This window comes from Oncorhynchus masou, chromosome 25 (genome assembly GCF_036934945.1).
Source record: "Oncorhynchus masou masou isolate Uvic2021 chromosome 25, UVic_Omas_1.1, whole genome shotgun sequence".
Lineage (NCBI taxonomy): Eukaryota > Metazoa > Chordata > Actinopteri > Salmoniformes > Salmonidae > Oncorhynchus > Oncorhynchus masou.
Genome location: NC_088236.1, coordinates 48,325,915 through 48,343,260, shown reverse-complemented (window position 1 = coordinate 48,343,260; position 17,346 = coordinate 48,325,915). Strand labels below are relative to the sequence as shown.

General features: G+C 42.0%; 1 protein-coding gene across 1 annotated transcript in view; it reads right to left on the bottom strand.

The window, feature by feature from the left end:
• Positions 1–16,578, bottom strand: part of LOC135514428 (ras and EF-hand domain-containing protein homolog) — a 31,179-nt gene extending 14,601 nt beyond the window's left edge. Inside the window, exons 1-9 of the mRNA XM_064937923.1 lie at positions 15,889–16,578; positions 9,118–9,264; positions 8,229–8,319; positions 5,904–5,999; positions 5,427–5,504; positions 4,652–4,767; positions 2,186–2,254; positions 1,745–1,823; positions 1,166–1,245 (exon numbers count right to left, since the gene is read on the bottom strand). Coding sequence (XP_064793995.1) covers positions 1,166–1,245; positions 1,745–1,823; positions 2,186–2,254; positions 4,652–4,767; positions 5,427–5,504; positions 5,904–5,999; positions 8,229–8,319; positions 9,118–9,264; positions 15,889–16,220 — 1,088 coding nt within the window. The 5' untranslated portion in view covers positions 16,221–16,578. The remainder of the gene's footprint in view (positions 1–1,165; positions 1,246–1,744; positions 1,824–2,185; positions 2,255–4,651; positions 4,768–5,426; positions 5,505–5,903; positions 6,000–8,228; positions 8,320–9,117; positions 9,265–15,888) is intronic.
• Positions 16,579–17,346: the final 768 nt, after the last annotated feature.

Here is a 17,346-nt window from a genome sequence, read left to right as displayed (position 1 = left end):
TCAGAAAACAAAACATATTTTACATAGGTTTAAAGATTAACTTCTTGTGAATCCAACTACGGTGTCAGATTTAAAAAATGCTTTACAAATCAGAAATAGAGATTAAATTAATCCCTTACCTTTGATGATCTTCATATGGTAGCACTCAGAAGACATTCATTTACTCAATAAATGTTCCTTTTGTTCGATAAAGTCTCTTGATATCCAAAAACCACTGTTTTGTTTGCGCTTTTCTTCAGTAATCCACAGGCTCAAACGCAGTCCAAAAATCCAAAATGTATCCGTAAAGTTCATAGAAACATGTCAAACGATATGACACGTCAGGGTTCACTCATTCAGACTGGTCTTACTCCCTCATTTATAAGAATACAAGCATGAAACAATTTATAAAGACTGTTGACATCTAGTGGAAGGCATAGGAACTGCAAATTGAGTCCTAAGTCAATGGATACTGTAATGGCATTGAACAGAAAACTAAAAAAAAAAAAACTTCCTGAATGGATTTTTCTCAGGTTTTCACCTGCCAAATCAGTTCTGTTATACTCACAGACACTATTTTAACAGTTTTTGAGAAACTAGAGTGTTTTCTATCCAAATCTACCAGTTATATGCATATCATATCTTCTGGGCCCGAGTAGCGGGCTGTTTAATTTGGGCATACTTTTCATCCAAAATTCCGAATGCTGCCCCCTACCCTAGAGAAGTTCAATTCTCTTGTAATGCCAATATGGAAGACTATCAAATGCTTCTCAAGATGCCCTCTGGTGGTCAAACTAGCACTGACTTGCATTAACAGAAAAAATGGCTGACAATTAAACAACGTGCCAGAGAATTCTGCAGCAGCCCGCAAGGTGTGCTGCAGTATGACACAACTTTTAAAGGAGTAACCGCCATACAACTAAGCTAGCTCCAACAACCAAGCTAGAACATAGACTGTGCTGTTTTGTGTATGGATGGCTATGAGTCCTGTATGGATGGCTATGAGTATACAATGCAAACACGCACATGTCCAGTGCTAATCCTCCACCTGATAATAATTGTACATAAACTTGAGTTTGAACATACACATGTACGTGTGCAGTGTGTACCTGTATTAGAGTATATTATCTGGACTCTGTCTGCACAAACACACCAGCAGGCTGTTGCTAGTCCAGTTCTGTCTTACCTGTCACGGTATGGAGATGAGTAACAGATACTCTTGCTCCTCCTGCTAATGGTGCTGGCTGGGGAAGCACTGCTACCACGCTGAAACACAACCACAACATCACTGTCACAACTGTCTGGGTCACTGTGTGTGTGTGTGGGTGTGTTTTTGTTAATGTTTGGGTGTGTGTCCATACACTTATGTGTGCGCACGTGTGTGTGCACTGACCTGTATGTACTGAACCCTATGTGTGAGTATAGGAATTATCGTTAGATGAGAGTGTGTGAGAGGGGCCAAGACTGAAATATGTTGTTGTTGCTGTTGTTTTTGTTGTTGTCTGTCATTGCCTCAAACATGGCTCAGTTGATTCCTCCAACAGACAAGACCTTAGGACTGGCATTAGAGATTCAACCCTGACGTTAAAAGCAGAGAGATCAGAGAGAAAGAGAGAGGGAGTGATGGGAAGAGGAGGATAAAAGGGGTTTGGGATAGGGAGATAATTGAAAGAGGGACGGAAGAACAAAGATAAGAGGCAAGGAGAGAGCAAGAGAGAGAGAGAGCATGCTGGTGTTACCATGGCTATGTGGTTGTCTACCTCACCTTATTGCTCTTGCTGAGGGTGTTCTCCAGGGAACTGCGCAGCCCGTCGTTACTGTCATGGAGCTTCCTGTTGGCTGTTCTATAGAGGGGAACAGAGGAGGGAGAGAAGCAAAGGAGAGAGAAGAGGGAGAGAAACAGAGGAGGAGAGAGGGGAGAGGGAGAGAAACAGAGGAGAGAGAAGAGGATAAGAACGGGAAGAGGTGATCAAAAGAGCCATTGGCAGGTCTTTTCAGGAAAATGACTTTTGAGGTTTTCAAAAACAGAAACTCTTTAAGACTCACAAAACTCCCAAGGCTTACAACTTCATGTTCCTCAGTTTACAGGCAACTCGATGTAACATCAAGTTGTGAGTTTTGAAGTATTCCTGTTTGTGGGTTAGGTGAGCATTTGTCAGCGTTCCTGTTTATGTGTCAGACAAGCACTATGATTGGCCAGACTTACTGTAGGATCTCTATCTGTCGCTCCAGGTTCTCCCTCTCATCAGAGAAGTCTCTCATCATCGCCTCATCCCTGCACATACAAACACAGTCATTCACAACTAATACATACACTTTCATAAACACTCATAACACATAATACATAAACTATAATAACACATACTACAAATTCCCCTTTAAAAACACATACTACATAATCTACAATAACACATACTACATAAACTACAATAACACATACTACATAAACTACAATAACACATACTACATAAACTACAATAACACATACTACATAAACTACAATAACACATACTACATAAACTACAATAACACACACTACATAAACTACAATAGCACATACTACACACACTCTCAAAACACATACATTCTTTCTCTAAAAACAGGAGAATGTACATTCTAATAATGCAGACAAAAGCAGACACTTCAACAGTCTCAAAGAATCGGCACATTCACAACACAAACTTAGTTTGACTGGAACAAGTTCAAAGGCGAAGTGTGAGACTGGTTGCCAGGTAACCAGGTTGTGAGACTGAGTGTGAGGTCACACTAGGATATCCTGTTCCAAGCCTGGAAACATGTTACCACCCCAGGGAGGGGAGGGAGCAGCCAAGCACACAGGCAGGGAGGCAGTCACACAGTCACACTGGCCTGGGGCTGTGGCCTCTACTGCCTGACTGATTGAGTGACTGGATGGCTCAAGGTGAACCTACAGCTCAGGCTGGGATGAGGTGTCACAGGCTCTGTGTGCGTGTGTGTGCTCACGTGTGTGTTTTGGCTTTGTGTTTGTGTCTGTGTGTTGTGTGTCTCAGTGTACATTGGGATTCTCAATGTGCCACTGTAGAAAAATCAGATTGATCATTTCACAAATAGTAATAAATCTAGGAGATATTAGATTATTACTTTTATTTTTTTATTTTACCTTCATTTAACTAGGCAAGTCAGTTAAGAACAAATTCTTATTTACAATAATGGCCTTCCCAGACCAAACCCTAACCTGGACGACGCTGGGACAATTGTGCACCGCCCTATGTGACTCCCAATCACGGCCGGTTGTGACACAGCCTGGAATCAAACCAGGGTCTGTAGTGACGCATCCAGCACTGAGATGCAGTGCCTTAAACCTTTGCGCCACTCGGGAGCCCTAATGACATCACTAGATTACGTTACAGAATGACATACACTACCGTTCAAAAGTTTGGGGTCACTTAGAAATGTCCTTGTCTTTGAAAGAAAAGCCAATTTTTTTGTCCATTAAAATAACATCGAATTGATCAGAAACACAGTGTAGACTGTTAATGTTGTAAATTACTATTGTAGCTGGAAATATAGGCGTACAGAGGCCCATTATCAGCATCAGTGTCAATGTCAACAGTGAAGAGGCGACACCGGGATGCTGTCCTTCTAGACAGTGTTGCAAAGAAAAAGACATATCTCAGACTGGCCAATAAAAATAAGAGATTAAGATGGCCAAAAGAACACAGACACTGGACAGATGAACTCTGCCTAGAAGGCCAGCATCCCGGAGTCGCCTCTTCACTGTTGACATTGATACTGATGTTTTGCGGGTACTATTTAATGAAGCTGCCAGTTGAGTACTTGTGAGGCGTCTGTTTCTCAAACTAGACACTCTAATGTACTTGTCCTCTTGCTCAGTTGTGCATTGGGGCCTCCCACTCCTCTTTATATTCTGGTTAGAGACAGTTTGCGCTGATCTGTGAAGGGAGTAGTACACAGCGTTGTACGAGATTTTCATTCCTTGGCAATTTCTCGCATGGAATATTTGTTTCTGGACATTTTAAGCCTGTTATCAAACCTACAAATGCTGATGCTCCAGATACTCAATGAGTCTAAAAAGGCCAGTTTTATTGCTGATTTAATGAGTGCAACAGTTTTCAGCTGTGCAAACATAATTGCAAAAGGCTTTTCTAATGATCAATTAGCCTTTTAAAATTATAAACTTGGATTAGCTAACACAACATGCCATTGGAACACAAGAGTGATGGTTGCTGATAATGGGCCTCTGGCTATGTAGATATTCCATTAAAAATCAGCTGTTTCCAGCTACAATAGTCATTTACAAGATTAACAATGTCTACACTGCATTACTGATCAATTTGATGTTATTTTAATGGCCAAAAAAAATGTGCTTTTCCTTCAAAAACAAGGACATTTCTAAGTGACCCCAAACTTTTGAACAGTGGTGTATGTGTATGATTTACTAACAGTTCAACACTGATTATGAAATACATGATGACATTTGAAAGGCATTTTACAAGAGATGTCCAACACCCATGATACAGTAACTGTGTGTGTGTGTGTGTGTGTGTGTGTGTGTGTGTGTGTGTGTGTGTGTGTGTGTGTGTGTGTGTGTGTGTGTGTGTGTGTGTGTGTGTGTGTGTGTGTGTGTGTGTGTGTGTGTGTGTGTGTGTGTCTGTGTGCATGTGTTTCTCACCGCTCGGAGTTGATGCTGTGGTCTGTCAGATCACTCTTCAGAGAGGCCAGTTCACTCTGAAGGAAGGCTATGTTAGTTTGAGACTGCATCAACTCCTGCTTCAACCGCTGGTTTTCCTGGGGGGAGAGAGAGAGAGAGAGAGAGAGAGAGAGAGAGAGAGAGAGAGAGAGAGAGAGATAAAGGGAGAAAGAGGTAGAGAGAGGTAGAGAGAAAGAGTGAGGTAAAGAGAGAGGGATGTAAAGGTAAAGAGAGAGGTAAAGGTAAAGAAAGAGAGAGAGGAAAAGAAGAGAGAGAGAGTTAAAGTAAAGTAAGAGAGAGAGAGAGAAAGAGAGAGAGAGAGAGAGAGAGAGAGGTAAAGAAAGAGAGAGAGAGAGAGAGAGAGAGGTAAAGGTAAAGAAAGAGAGAGAGGTAAAAAGAGAGAGAGAGATAGGTAAAGAGAATGAGAGAGGTAAAGAAAGAGAGAGGGAGGGAGGTAAAGAAAGAGAGAGAGGGAGGTAAAGGTAAAGTGAGAGAAAGGGAGGTAAAGGTAAAGAAAGAGAGCGAGAGAGGGAGGTAAAGTTAAAGAAAGAGAGAGAGGTAAAGGTAAAGAAAGAGAGAGAGAGAGAGAGAGAGAGAGAGAGAGAGAGAGGGGTAAAAGAGAGAGAGCGGTAAAGAAAGAGAGCGGATAAAGAGAGAGAGGTAAATGCAGAGAGAGAGAAGAGCAAGATCAGGAAATGGAAGAGAGTTAAAGTATGTGTACAGAGTGATATAGGCCTAGCAGGAAGACCCATCTCACCAGAGTCAGTTCGTTGATCTTTCTCTTCAGGGTTGAAGACTCATCTTTCATGTTGATGTTCCTATACTGGTCTTCAATCTGAGGAGGGAGTAGACACCTTTAACACACATCGCTGCCTGCTGTCAGTGAATCACAATATTCAATGGCACAGATAGCAGCATAGATGGATTTCATTCAATTGTGATTGAGTTAATCTGATTGGATGTCTCACATGTTCATGAACCAATGAACCAACATGCTGAGTGGGTGAACAGGAGTGATTGGCTAGACTAGTCATCCAGGCAATAGATGCCACATTATTGGTTAATTGTTCACTTTTTCATTAACAGCATGAAACTTGGCCCCAAACTGTGTATCAAGTTTCAGACTTTATTGGAAAAGTTTATATTTATTTCACACCACCTACAATATAAGGATATCTTTAGCGTGTACTAGGTGGAACAGTATAAGTGATGAATAGTCGAATGGTAAACTCACCAGCTGCATCTTCTGGAGCTTGTGCTGCAGTTCACACACTTCAGACTCATAGTGTCTCTTCAGCTCACTCAGAGCTGCCTCAGTCCTCTTGGCCTCCTACAGATAACAGAATAGAACACGGTGTAGCAGCATCCCATCTATTATGGCCTCCACAAGGATACAAGACACAATTCTAAAGTCTTACATCATCATCAAATGTTCACACACTGTCAACATACAGATACAACTACTGTCAAAACACCCAACTACTGTCCAAATCAAATGGCACAGTGTATGTGCATGCATGTGTGTTTCTGTGTGTATTTGAATGCGGTAGTGTGTTCTTCTGTGTGTGTGCATGTGTATACTTGTGTTTGTTTGTACTTCTTTTGTATCACTGCTCTATGTTCCACTGATAAGAGTTTGAGCTGTGCTATTTTAGGGCAGTTTGGGTGACAGGTGGAGGGGGCCCAGGTGTATCAAGGAACATGAGCAGACCTGCCAACCCTGTCCAACTTTGTAGAGTTTCAGACTCGCGTAGAACACCCAATTGGGGTTTTCTTTTCCCCGCATTCCTGTGCCACAAGCTGTTTGTGAGTCTGATCGCAATTGTAGCACTTGAACCAAATCAAGCCTATAAAAGGTTGGTATACTTTCTTTCTTGTGACAGTGTTCCATCTACACATATGGTACAAAATCACACAAAATGCATTTAATCTTTGAGTAAATTTTTTTTTGTATTAAACAAATAATAACAAGTTATTTGTTTAGGTAAAGAATGTACAAACGTCTTTTCCACGATAAAACATGTTTTTTTTATTACTCTGATATGATAAGAAGAACAAATGTTTGAATCAGAGCATCAGTATCAAATGAACATTTTATCCATAACAACATAAAAAGAAAAGGGAATCTGTACCTGTTCGCTAGAAGAGTCCGGTGTTTCAGCCTATGTAAAGGTGCCAATTGGATTGCTTTGCAGCGCATACATCAGACTTTCGAAATTGATAAAATCTCAAATCTATTGCAAAGCATTTTAGAAGCATGGCCTCTATAGCTATTACCAGACACTCATTCATTCTTCTAAACTCCCGACTCCATTTAATGCCAATATGTTTATATTTATTTTTTATTATACTTTTGTAATGCTTTTTGTGATGTGGGTCATAATTATAGTTATCAGATTGTGTGATCCTTGTAATGTTACATGGAAAATACAACTAATGAGACGCATAATTAAATGTATATCCCACTCACAGAAATACGACCAGTTACTTTTCGTATTAGCATTTCATTTATTTCACTAGCAAATGTGAGTGAACTGCTGGCACTTTAGAGCCCACTGAATGTCCATATTATGTTTGCTAACGTTAGCTTGAAACAATTAAACAACAACCTTTCCACAACACACAGCACAGGGATTTGTCCATGTGTTTACGTACATCTGACAGTCGGCAAACTCAGCATCACAACAAACAGGAGGAGGGGCACACACAGGGTAGCTACGTCGAATAATGATGTATTTACCTCCAACACCGTACATGTCTGTGTGTTTGTGTGTTTCAGCTCGAGAATTGAGACGTAAGATTTACTCAGTGGATTCATTTTTTATTCAAATGTAAAAAAAAAAAAAAAAATAAAATAAATAAAATCAGGCCCTATTCATTTCTGCGTACTTTTTAACTCGGATTTCGCACCTGCATACATGGCCAACATTTTGGTACGCAAAATGCGTGCATGTTGGCAGGTCTGCATGAGTGCTGAAGTAGTAGATTGCTTTCTGATTGGATACACCTTAACTGTTACACTGGATGATGACACAGACTTTCATGGGGGGGGGGGGGCAGGTGAGTCTAGGTGTGGGTGCTTTTCTTAGACTAAGCATACAGCAGCTGCACAACAAACAGAGCTGATGTAGCACACTTACATAATGTACATAACTACACACACACACACACACACGGGGAGATAAGACTGTTCCCAGAGTAGAGGAATGAGAGATTCCAGGAATAGGAGTGTTCCATGGAAGTATGGAAACCAGACATTTTCCGTCAACATCCCACTGGAGGTACTTTTAACAAATGATTATAAATAAACTCAGTATATAGAATCTAGATATGATAACAGCTTGACATATCAGACCTCAACACAGCCGAGGATTGTTTGAGGTTTAATGAGTAATCTGATCACAAGTCCTCTCTATTTAGCATGAGTGAAGAGATGAGCTCCACCCTTCTTATCAGTGGCTAAACCCTGTAGGAACACAACCTGCCCAGATCCCATGACAACATGGACATCATTTCTAAAGTTAGAATTGACAATCATGCAAGTGTGTGTGTGTGTCACCTGTTGCTGTGTGTTGTTCTCAGCTGCATGGATGCGTTGATCCATCTCCTCCTCCATCTCGCTGAGCTGCATGGCGGCTTGGTCATGGGCTCTGAGCAGAAATAAAACATAATACTGTAACTGAATTTATTATATCTGTGTTGGCCTTTGGAGAAGTGTAACTTGGTCAAATAAACGTTGGCTTTCACCTAACAACCAAAGTTTTCCAACCGAAAAAGGTTCAATAAATAAAAGTACTATAATAAATGCCAAATAAAGTAACAGGATTGATTGTGACTGAGTTGATTCTTTCTTCTTAAATCAGTCATAAATCCCCTTGTGACAGGGGGAATGGAAGCTTGTTGTGTGCACCAGGAAGTGGCAATTGAATGCATTATTGTATCATTATTTTTTATACATGTATTTCTAGCCTGTCTATCTATGGGTAACAGGGTTGACGTGTTATGCTTGACCTGCTCAGTTAACTAATAATCTTCAGAAATGACTTTGTCAAAGCAACAAAATAACTAGGACTTTACAACGATGGAAATTTGGGCATTAAGTGGGTAAAAAAAATCTTCCTATAATGACACCGGGTTGATAGAGGAACATGTCAAAATGCAGAATTATGGCACATTATCAAGCCTTCATTCATATAAAAATAGGATTTATTGTATTATCCATGTGGTCTAGATTAAAGAGCACTTCATTTAATATAACAGGCTTTATACAATTCAATATTGGTGCACAATTTCTACTTAAAATATCAAACTTCCCATTTGTATTTGAGGACGTGTATGGTATGATAGAATGTCTGCATGTGTACAGTGTATGTACAGTATGTCGGTTTTAAGTAAACTGCGGTTGTCGGTGAGTGTGTGTGTGTGTGAGCGTGTGTGTGTGTTAGTACCGTTTCACAGCCAGGGCCAGGTTCTCCATCTCAGCATTGTGCTGCTTGATCTCTCTTGTGAAGCTCATAATGACTCTCTCATACTGAGGCACCATCCTGGGCTCTGTCATACTGATGTTCTGATACAGCGTGGCTGCCTGCTCATTCCTATAGACACAACATTCAGGCAGGCAGGCAGGCAGTCAGACAGGCAGGCAGGCAGGCAGGCAGCAGGCAGGCAGACAGACAGACAGACAGACAGACAGACAGACAGGGGGAATGTTAATACAAGTTACTTACAACAGCATAAGGACTTTCATCTAAAACACATTTGGAACAGCCACAGTATATTTGGAACAGAACAGCTACATTTTATTTGTAACATATGCTTCATGAAACAACAGGCAGGTGTAGACTAACGGTTAAATGCTTACTTTTCCAACAATGCAGCATTTTTTTTAAATGACAAGGAATCAAATACCCAGCAAATAATAAATAACAATAATGTGTAAAAAAAACATGGCTATATACAGGGAGTACCAATATCGATGTGCAGGAGTACTAGGTAATTGAGGTAGCTATGTACATATAGTTAGGGGTAAAGTAAATAATAGACCGAATAGATAATAGACTGATGTGTAGCAGCAGAGTATGTGGAGCAGTAGCATATGTGGTGTATAGCCTATATATTTTACATTTGAGATTCTTCCATGTAGCGACCCTTTGCCTCGTAGCCTTTCGCACTCTTGGCATTTTCTCAACCAGCTTCACCTGGAATGCTTTTCCAACAGTCCTGAAGGAGTTCCCACATATGCTGAAAACTTGTTGGCTGCTTTTTCTTCACTCTGCGGTCCAACTCATCCAAACCATCTCAATTGAGTTGTAGTCAGGTGATTGTGGAGGCCAGGTCATCTGACGCAGCACTCCATCACTCTCATTCTTGATCAAATAGCCCTTACACAGCCTGAAGGTGTGTTGGGTCATTGTCCTGTTGAAAAACAAATGACAGTCCTACTAAGCGCAAACCACATGCGATGGCGTATCGCTGCAGAATGCTGTGGTAGCCATGCTGGTTAAGTGTACCTTGAAATCAAAATAAATCGCAGACAGAGTCACCAGCAAAGCACCCCCACGCCATCACACCTTCTCCTCCAAGCTTCACGGTGGGAACCACACATGCGGAGATCATCCGTTCACTTACTCTGAGTCTCACAAAGACACAGCGGACAGAACCAAAAATCTCAAATTTGGACTCATCAAACCAAAGACAGATTTCCACCGTTCTAATGTCCATTGCTCATGTTTCTTGGCCCTAGCAAGTCACTTCTTATTATTGGTGTCCTTTAGTAGTGGTTTCTTTGCAGGAATTCGACCATGACGACCTGATTCACGCAGTCTCCTCTGAACAGTTGATGTTGAGATGTGTCTGTTACTTGAATTCTGTGAAGCATTTATTTGGGCTGCAATTTCTGAGGTTGGTAATGAACTTATCCTCTGCAGCATAGGTAACTCGGGGTCTTCCTTTGCAGTGCCGGTCCTCATGAGAGCCAGTTTCACCATAGTGCTTAACGGTTTTTGCGGCTGCACTTGAAGAAACTTTAAAAGTTCTTGAAATGTTCTGATTGACTGACATTCATGTCTTAAGGTAATGATGGACTGTCCTTTCTCTTTACTTATTTGAGCTGTTCTTGACATAATATGGACTTGGTATTTTACCACCCTTACATTGTCACAACACAACTGATTGGATCAAACCCATTAAGAAAGAAAGAAATTCCACAAATTAACTTTTAACAAGGCACACCTGTTAATTGAAATGCATTCCAGGTGACTACTTCATGAAGTTGGTTGAAAGAATGACAAGAGTGTACAAAGCTGTCAAGGCAAAGGGTGGCTACATTGAAGAATCTCAAATATAAAATATATTTTGATTTCTTTAACACATTTTTTGTTACTACATGATTTCATATGAGTTATTTTATAGTTTTGATGTATTCACTATAATTCTACAATGTAGAATGAGTAGGTGTGTCTAAACTTTTGACTGGTACTGTACATATTCTGTAGTTAGGGGTAAAGTTACTAGGCAACAGAATAAATAATAGACAGTAGCAGCAGCATATCTGGTGAGTGTGAAAGTATGTGTGTGGCGTCAGTATGCATGTCTGTGCATGTTATGCGTTTGTGGGCATATGTAATGTGTGTGTATATGTGTGTTGGGGTGTCAGTGTTACTATGTGTGAGTGTGTGGGTAGACTCAGTGCAAGAGAGTTTGTGCAAAAAAGGGTCAATGCAGGTAGTCCGGGTAGCTAATTTGATGAGCTATTTTTCTGCCATGTTTAGACGTTTTATGGCTTGGGGGTAGAAGCTGTTCAGGGTCCTGTTGGTTCCAGACTTGGTGCACTGGTACTGCTTGCCGTGTTGTAGCGGAGAGAACAGTCTCTGGCTTGGGTGGTTGGAGTCTTTGATAAATGTATTAGCTTTCCTCTGACACCACCTGGTATAGAGGTCCTGGATGGCAGGGAGCTCAGCCCCAGTGATGTACTGGGCCGTACTCACCACCCTCTCTAGTGCCTTGCGGTCAGATGCCTTGCAGTTAACGTACAAAGCGATGATGCAGCCAGTCAAGATGCTCTCAATGGTGCAGCAGTAGAGCTTTTGGAGGATCTGAGAGTCCATGCCAAATGTTTTCAGCCTTCTGAGGGGGAAGAGGTGCTGTTGTGCCTTCTTCACAACTGTGTGGGTGTAGACCACATTAATTCCTTAGTGATGTGGACACAGAGGGACTTGAAGCTCTCGACCTGCTCCACTACAGCCACATCGATGTGGATGGGGACGTGCTGGCCCTCCATTTCCTGTAGTCCACGAACAGCGTCTTTGTCTTGCTGATGTTGAGGAAGAGGTTGTTGTCCTGGCACCACACTGCCAGGTATCTGACCTCCTCCCTATAGCCTCATCATGGTCTGTGATCAGTCCGACCACCGTCGTGTCATCAGCAAAACTTGATGATGGTGTTGGAGTCATGCGCGGCCAGGAAGTCATGTATTAACAAGGAGTACAGCAGTAGAGGACTAAGCATACACCCTTGAAGGGCCCATGTGTTGATGGTCAATGTGGCGGGTGTGTTGTTGCCTACCCTCACTGCCTGCGGAGGCGCGTCAGGAAGTCCAGGATCCAGTTGCAGAGGGAGATATTCAGTCCCAGGGTCTCTGAGCTTGGTGATTAGCTTGGAGCGGGCAATGGTGTTGAATGCTGAGCTGTAGTCAATGAACAGCATTCTTAAATAGGTATTCCTTTTGTCCAGGTGAGTGCGGGCAGTGTGGAGTGCAATAGAGATTGCATCATCTGTGTATCTGATGGGACGGTATGCAAATTGGAGTGGGTCCAGGGTGTTTGGAATGGTGTTGATGTGAGCCAGCCTTTCCAAGCATTTCATGGCTATGAAGGCAGGCGTTCTAGGGCACGGGGATGATAGTGGTCTGCTTGACACAAGTTGATATTACAAGGTCAAGGATAGGTTAAAAACGTCAGTTTGGTCAGCGCATGCTCTCAGTCCGGGTCCTGGTATTCCATGTGGCCCCGCAGCCTTGCGAATGTTAACCTGTTTAAAAGATTTACTCACATTGGCTATGGACAGTGAGATCACACAGAACAGCTGGTGCTCTCATGCAGGCGTTGATGTTTATGGTTAGGTACACATTGGTGCAACGACAGTGCTTTTTTCGCAAATGCGCTTGTGAAATGACCCATTTGGCGAAGTTGGCTGTGAGTCAATGATAAATCATCAAGTTTGCGGACGACACAACAGTGGTAGGCTTGATTACCAACAACGACAAGACGGCCTATAGGGAGGAGGTGAGGGCCCTCGGAGTGTGGTGTCAGGAAAATAACCTCACACTCAACGTCAACAAAACTAAGGAGATGATTGTGGACTTCAGGAAACAGCAGAGGGAACACCCCCCTATCCACATCGATGGAACAGTAGTGGAGAGAGTAGTAAGTTTTAAGTTCCTCGGCGTACACATCACAGACAAACTGAATTGGTCCACCCACACAGACAGCATCGTGAAGAAGGCGCAGCAGCGCCTCTTCAACCTCAGAAGGCTGAAGAAATTTGGCTTGTCACCAAAAGCACTCACAAACTTCTACAGATGCACAATCGAGAGCATCCTGTCAGGCTGTATCACCGCCTGGTAGGGCAACTGCTCCACCCACAACCATAAGGCTCTCCAGAGGGTAGTGAGGTCTGCACAACGCATCACCGGGGGCAAACTACCTGCCCTCCAGGACACCTACACCACCCGATGTCACAGGAAGGCCATAAAGATCATCAAGGAGAACAACCACCCAAGCCACTGCCTGTTCACCACGCTATCGTCCAGAAGGCGAGGTCAGTACAGGTGCATCAAAGCTGGGACCGAGAGACTGAAAAACAGCTTCTATCTCAAGGCCATCAAACTGTTAAACAGCCACCACTAACATTGAGTGGCTGCTGCCAACACACTGACTCAACTCCAGCCACTTTAATAATGGGAATTGATGGGAATTGATGTAAAATATATCACTAGCCACATTAAACAGTGCTACTTAATATAATGTTTACATACCCTACATTATTTATCTCATATGTATACGTATATAGTGTACTCTATATCATCTACTGCATCTTTATGTAATGCATGTATCACTAGCCACTTTAAACTATGCCACTTTGTTTACATACTCATCTCATATGTATATACTGTACTCGATACCATCTCCTGCATCTTGCCTATGCCGTTCTGTACCATCACTCATTCATATATATTTATGTACATATTCTTTATCCCTTTACACTTGTGTGTATAAGGTAGTAGTTTTGGAATTGTTAGCTAGATTTCTCGTTGGTTATTACTGCATTGTCGGAACTAGAAGCACAAGTATTTCGCTACACTCACATTGACATCTGCTAACCATGTGTATGTGACAAATACAATTTGATTTGATTTGAAATTAACAGGCACCGCATCGCTTATATGCAACACAGGACAAGCTAGATAAACTAGTAATATCATCAACCATGTGTAGTTAACTAGTGATTATGTTAAGATTGATTGTTTTTTATAAGATAAGTTTAATGCGAGCTAGCACCTTACCTTGGCTCCTTGCTGCACTCGCATAACAGGTAGTCAGCCTGCCACGCAGTCTCCTCGTGGAGTGCAATGTAATCGGCCATGATCGGTGTCCAAAAATGCCGATAATTATTCGGCCATTCTGATTAATCGGTCGACCTCTAATCTGTATACCTATGTAGGATACAGTATTTACCTGATATCTATTCAGGTACTTACATTTACATTTAAGTGTTGTTTCTTGTAGATCTATTTTACATGTTAATCTATGCCTAATTAAGAAACTAATTCATGGCTCATTCAACTGGGTCAGATGGGTAGATATATCTAAAGTGTGTGTGTGTGCCTTCAACAAGGTGACCAGATTATAATCCCTGAGCATATAGACTCACTGTCCTACAGTCAACAGCACTGTCAAAACAGGCAGTGTCACTAGTACACGCCCGGGTCTTAAAATCCAGGATTTACAGAGGGAACACCTTCTTCAATGCAATGTTTAAAGTTAAGAAATGCAAAATGCTTTTGTTACGACTAATAATGACACTATCAAAAACCAATAAACATAATATTTTACAGTGAGAGGATTGAAAAAGTTGTTTGTTTGTCTATGACTGTAGAGTATTGGCTATATCCCCAGGCCTCCAGCTATACCCTAGGCTGGTTGCCTGAGTTTCTGCGTTAGCTAACCTCACTCCTCTGTTGTGTAATAACACATCTAGTTGCCCGCTTCGAATATATTCTTAAACTATAACTATTTAGGATTGGTACCATTACTGACCCCTGCTCTACTCCACCCATGGCTCTTCTATGGGCATGGGAATAGACAATAGTATGGTGACCTTGGTCTCTGGATCTGAACCCTGGGTGGATGTAGGCCTACTGAGTACAGACATGACTGTTCTATCACACAATAATAAGAACATTTGATCCACAGCATTGGAAAACCATCACTAATGGAGAGCCCCAGGAGTTGCCCTTTTTCAAAGAAACAAGCTAAGATGTTAGTTCCAAAAGGGTGACTTTCTACAGCTGGTGAAGCTGGTGATCAAACAGTCATAATGAGGTCTATTTAAGACATGATGGGGAACATGGAATCACTGTGTTAATCAATGTCCCCTCCATGGTAGCGTGTCAGGGCGCAGCTCAGTCCCATGCCAGCCCTAGAGGGGTGCCAGGACAACTGCTCAATGGGAATTCATTTCAAAACCTGTCATAGGACACTGATACTTTCCTTTCCTTCTTTCCTTTCTCTCGCTCATTCTTTCAGGGTTAGGTTGCAGCAAGGGTTTCTATTGGTGATCTTAGAGATATTTGATATATTTCATCCAAAAGCTAGACTGAGCTGAGTACACATACGAATGCACGTGCATACACATAGAGGTGTAAACCACATCTGGCTAATACAAGTGGGAGAAATGTTGACACCGGAATAGCCCAAAAGTTTGAATTAAAAAACACTACAATAGTACACGAATATTTGATTTATATATATATATATATATATATATATATATATCTATATATATATATAAGGGGAGAACATGTAGCCTATTGGTTACATTTCAAATGTACATTGAAACTGTTTTATATTCATGCATTCCTACGACGTTTGGACAATATGTAAACCAAAAGTTTATTAATGAGCAGGTACGATTGTTTTGTAATGTGTTCCATACTTGACCTGGGTATGAACCGGGCATGGTCCCCTAGTCGGGTCTGGAAATCTTCCCAGGCCTGAGAGGAGACTCCCCAGCTCTTGCTCTCCATGTCCCCTCGGTATACTTGCTCAGAGATCCGGTGGAAGCCGCTAATGAACTCCGTTAGATTGATTGTCCCGTCTCTGTTGATGTCCAGTTTAGAGAAAATGTGCTCTCTCTCCGTCGGCGGGACAAGGAGCTCTGAGCAGATTTGGAAAAACTCGTCTTTTTCAATCCGTCCAGAATTATCCACATCACAAGCGTGAAAGAGCGAGCAGAGACTCTGCCGGTTCATACCCATGGCTGGTAACGACATGGTTAAGTCTGGAGTGGAAAGCCCCACCAAACAACAACCCGGGAACAGACCACTATGACCAATTATAACAGAATGTTTTTGACCAATTCAATTCGATCTTCCCGAAGTTCCTTCAAGTCTGGCGTTTTAGCCAAGTCTTTATACACTGTCAAACACCTTATCAAGTTACAAAAAAGGTAAACAAAAAATGAAGTTGTTATTCATTCTCTCCTGGACGACTTCGACCGCCTTGGGCCAACAGTATTAATGTGTCGTCCTAAGTGTCGTTTTGTCAAGTCTTCTTTCCAGGTCTCTTGCCAGATGGACGGGTGGAGAGGGGCTGGGTACGCGCAGCTGTTGAAGCGGCTCACCTTTACTACTTCAGAACACTCTTGTGTTGGCCTCTCGACTTCCAGAGGAACAGGCACAAAACAAACAAGGGCCGGGCATCCGGCCAACCAGGTACAGCATTACCTGTAATCCGTTGAATAAACTAAACACATCTAAACAGTTAAAAAGCCCCTGTTTTCATGGAGAGTGTCTTGAAGAACAATACCCCCTTCTTTCTAACTGGCTGCCAGAGAACATGGGAAACTTTCAGTAACAAGCAGCATGTAAAAAAAGGGGAATGATACTTTGAGTAAGTAAATAGATGACCAATTGGATAAAGCTCAGTGGCGATTTTAGTATGCACATGTTGGTGGGGCAAACAAACCAAAAATGTGTGATGCATGCCGGCAAAGCCACTACACAACACAACACTAAACGGTGACATACGGTGCCCACAAACTGTAAGGGCCAACATAAAGCTGTTTCAACAGCAGAGTCCCAACACCTTACCACTGCTATAACATTCAGCGCAGCCTTATCTGGCAGCGAAACAGTTCATTCAGCCTCATTTACTGCCTTAAAAAAAACATAGCTGATATGGTTGACTTGCTTAAACAAATGTGGTTTCTACTGATAATTGAGATGTACACACTATGGCATAAGGGGACGACAAGCAGATAAGAGACAATCCGTAATTTCAATTAAGACATTAATGAGCGACGAAGATGGACGTCGTCAGTATAACTATTTGTTCAGCACTTTTGAAATGTAAAGCGAATGAATTCAGAACATGGGCCATTCTTACAGTATTCTCCCT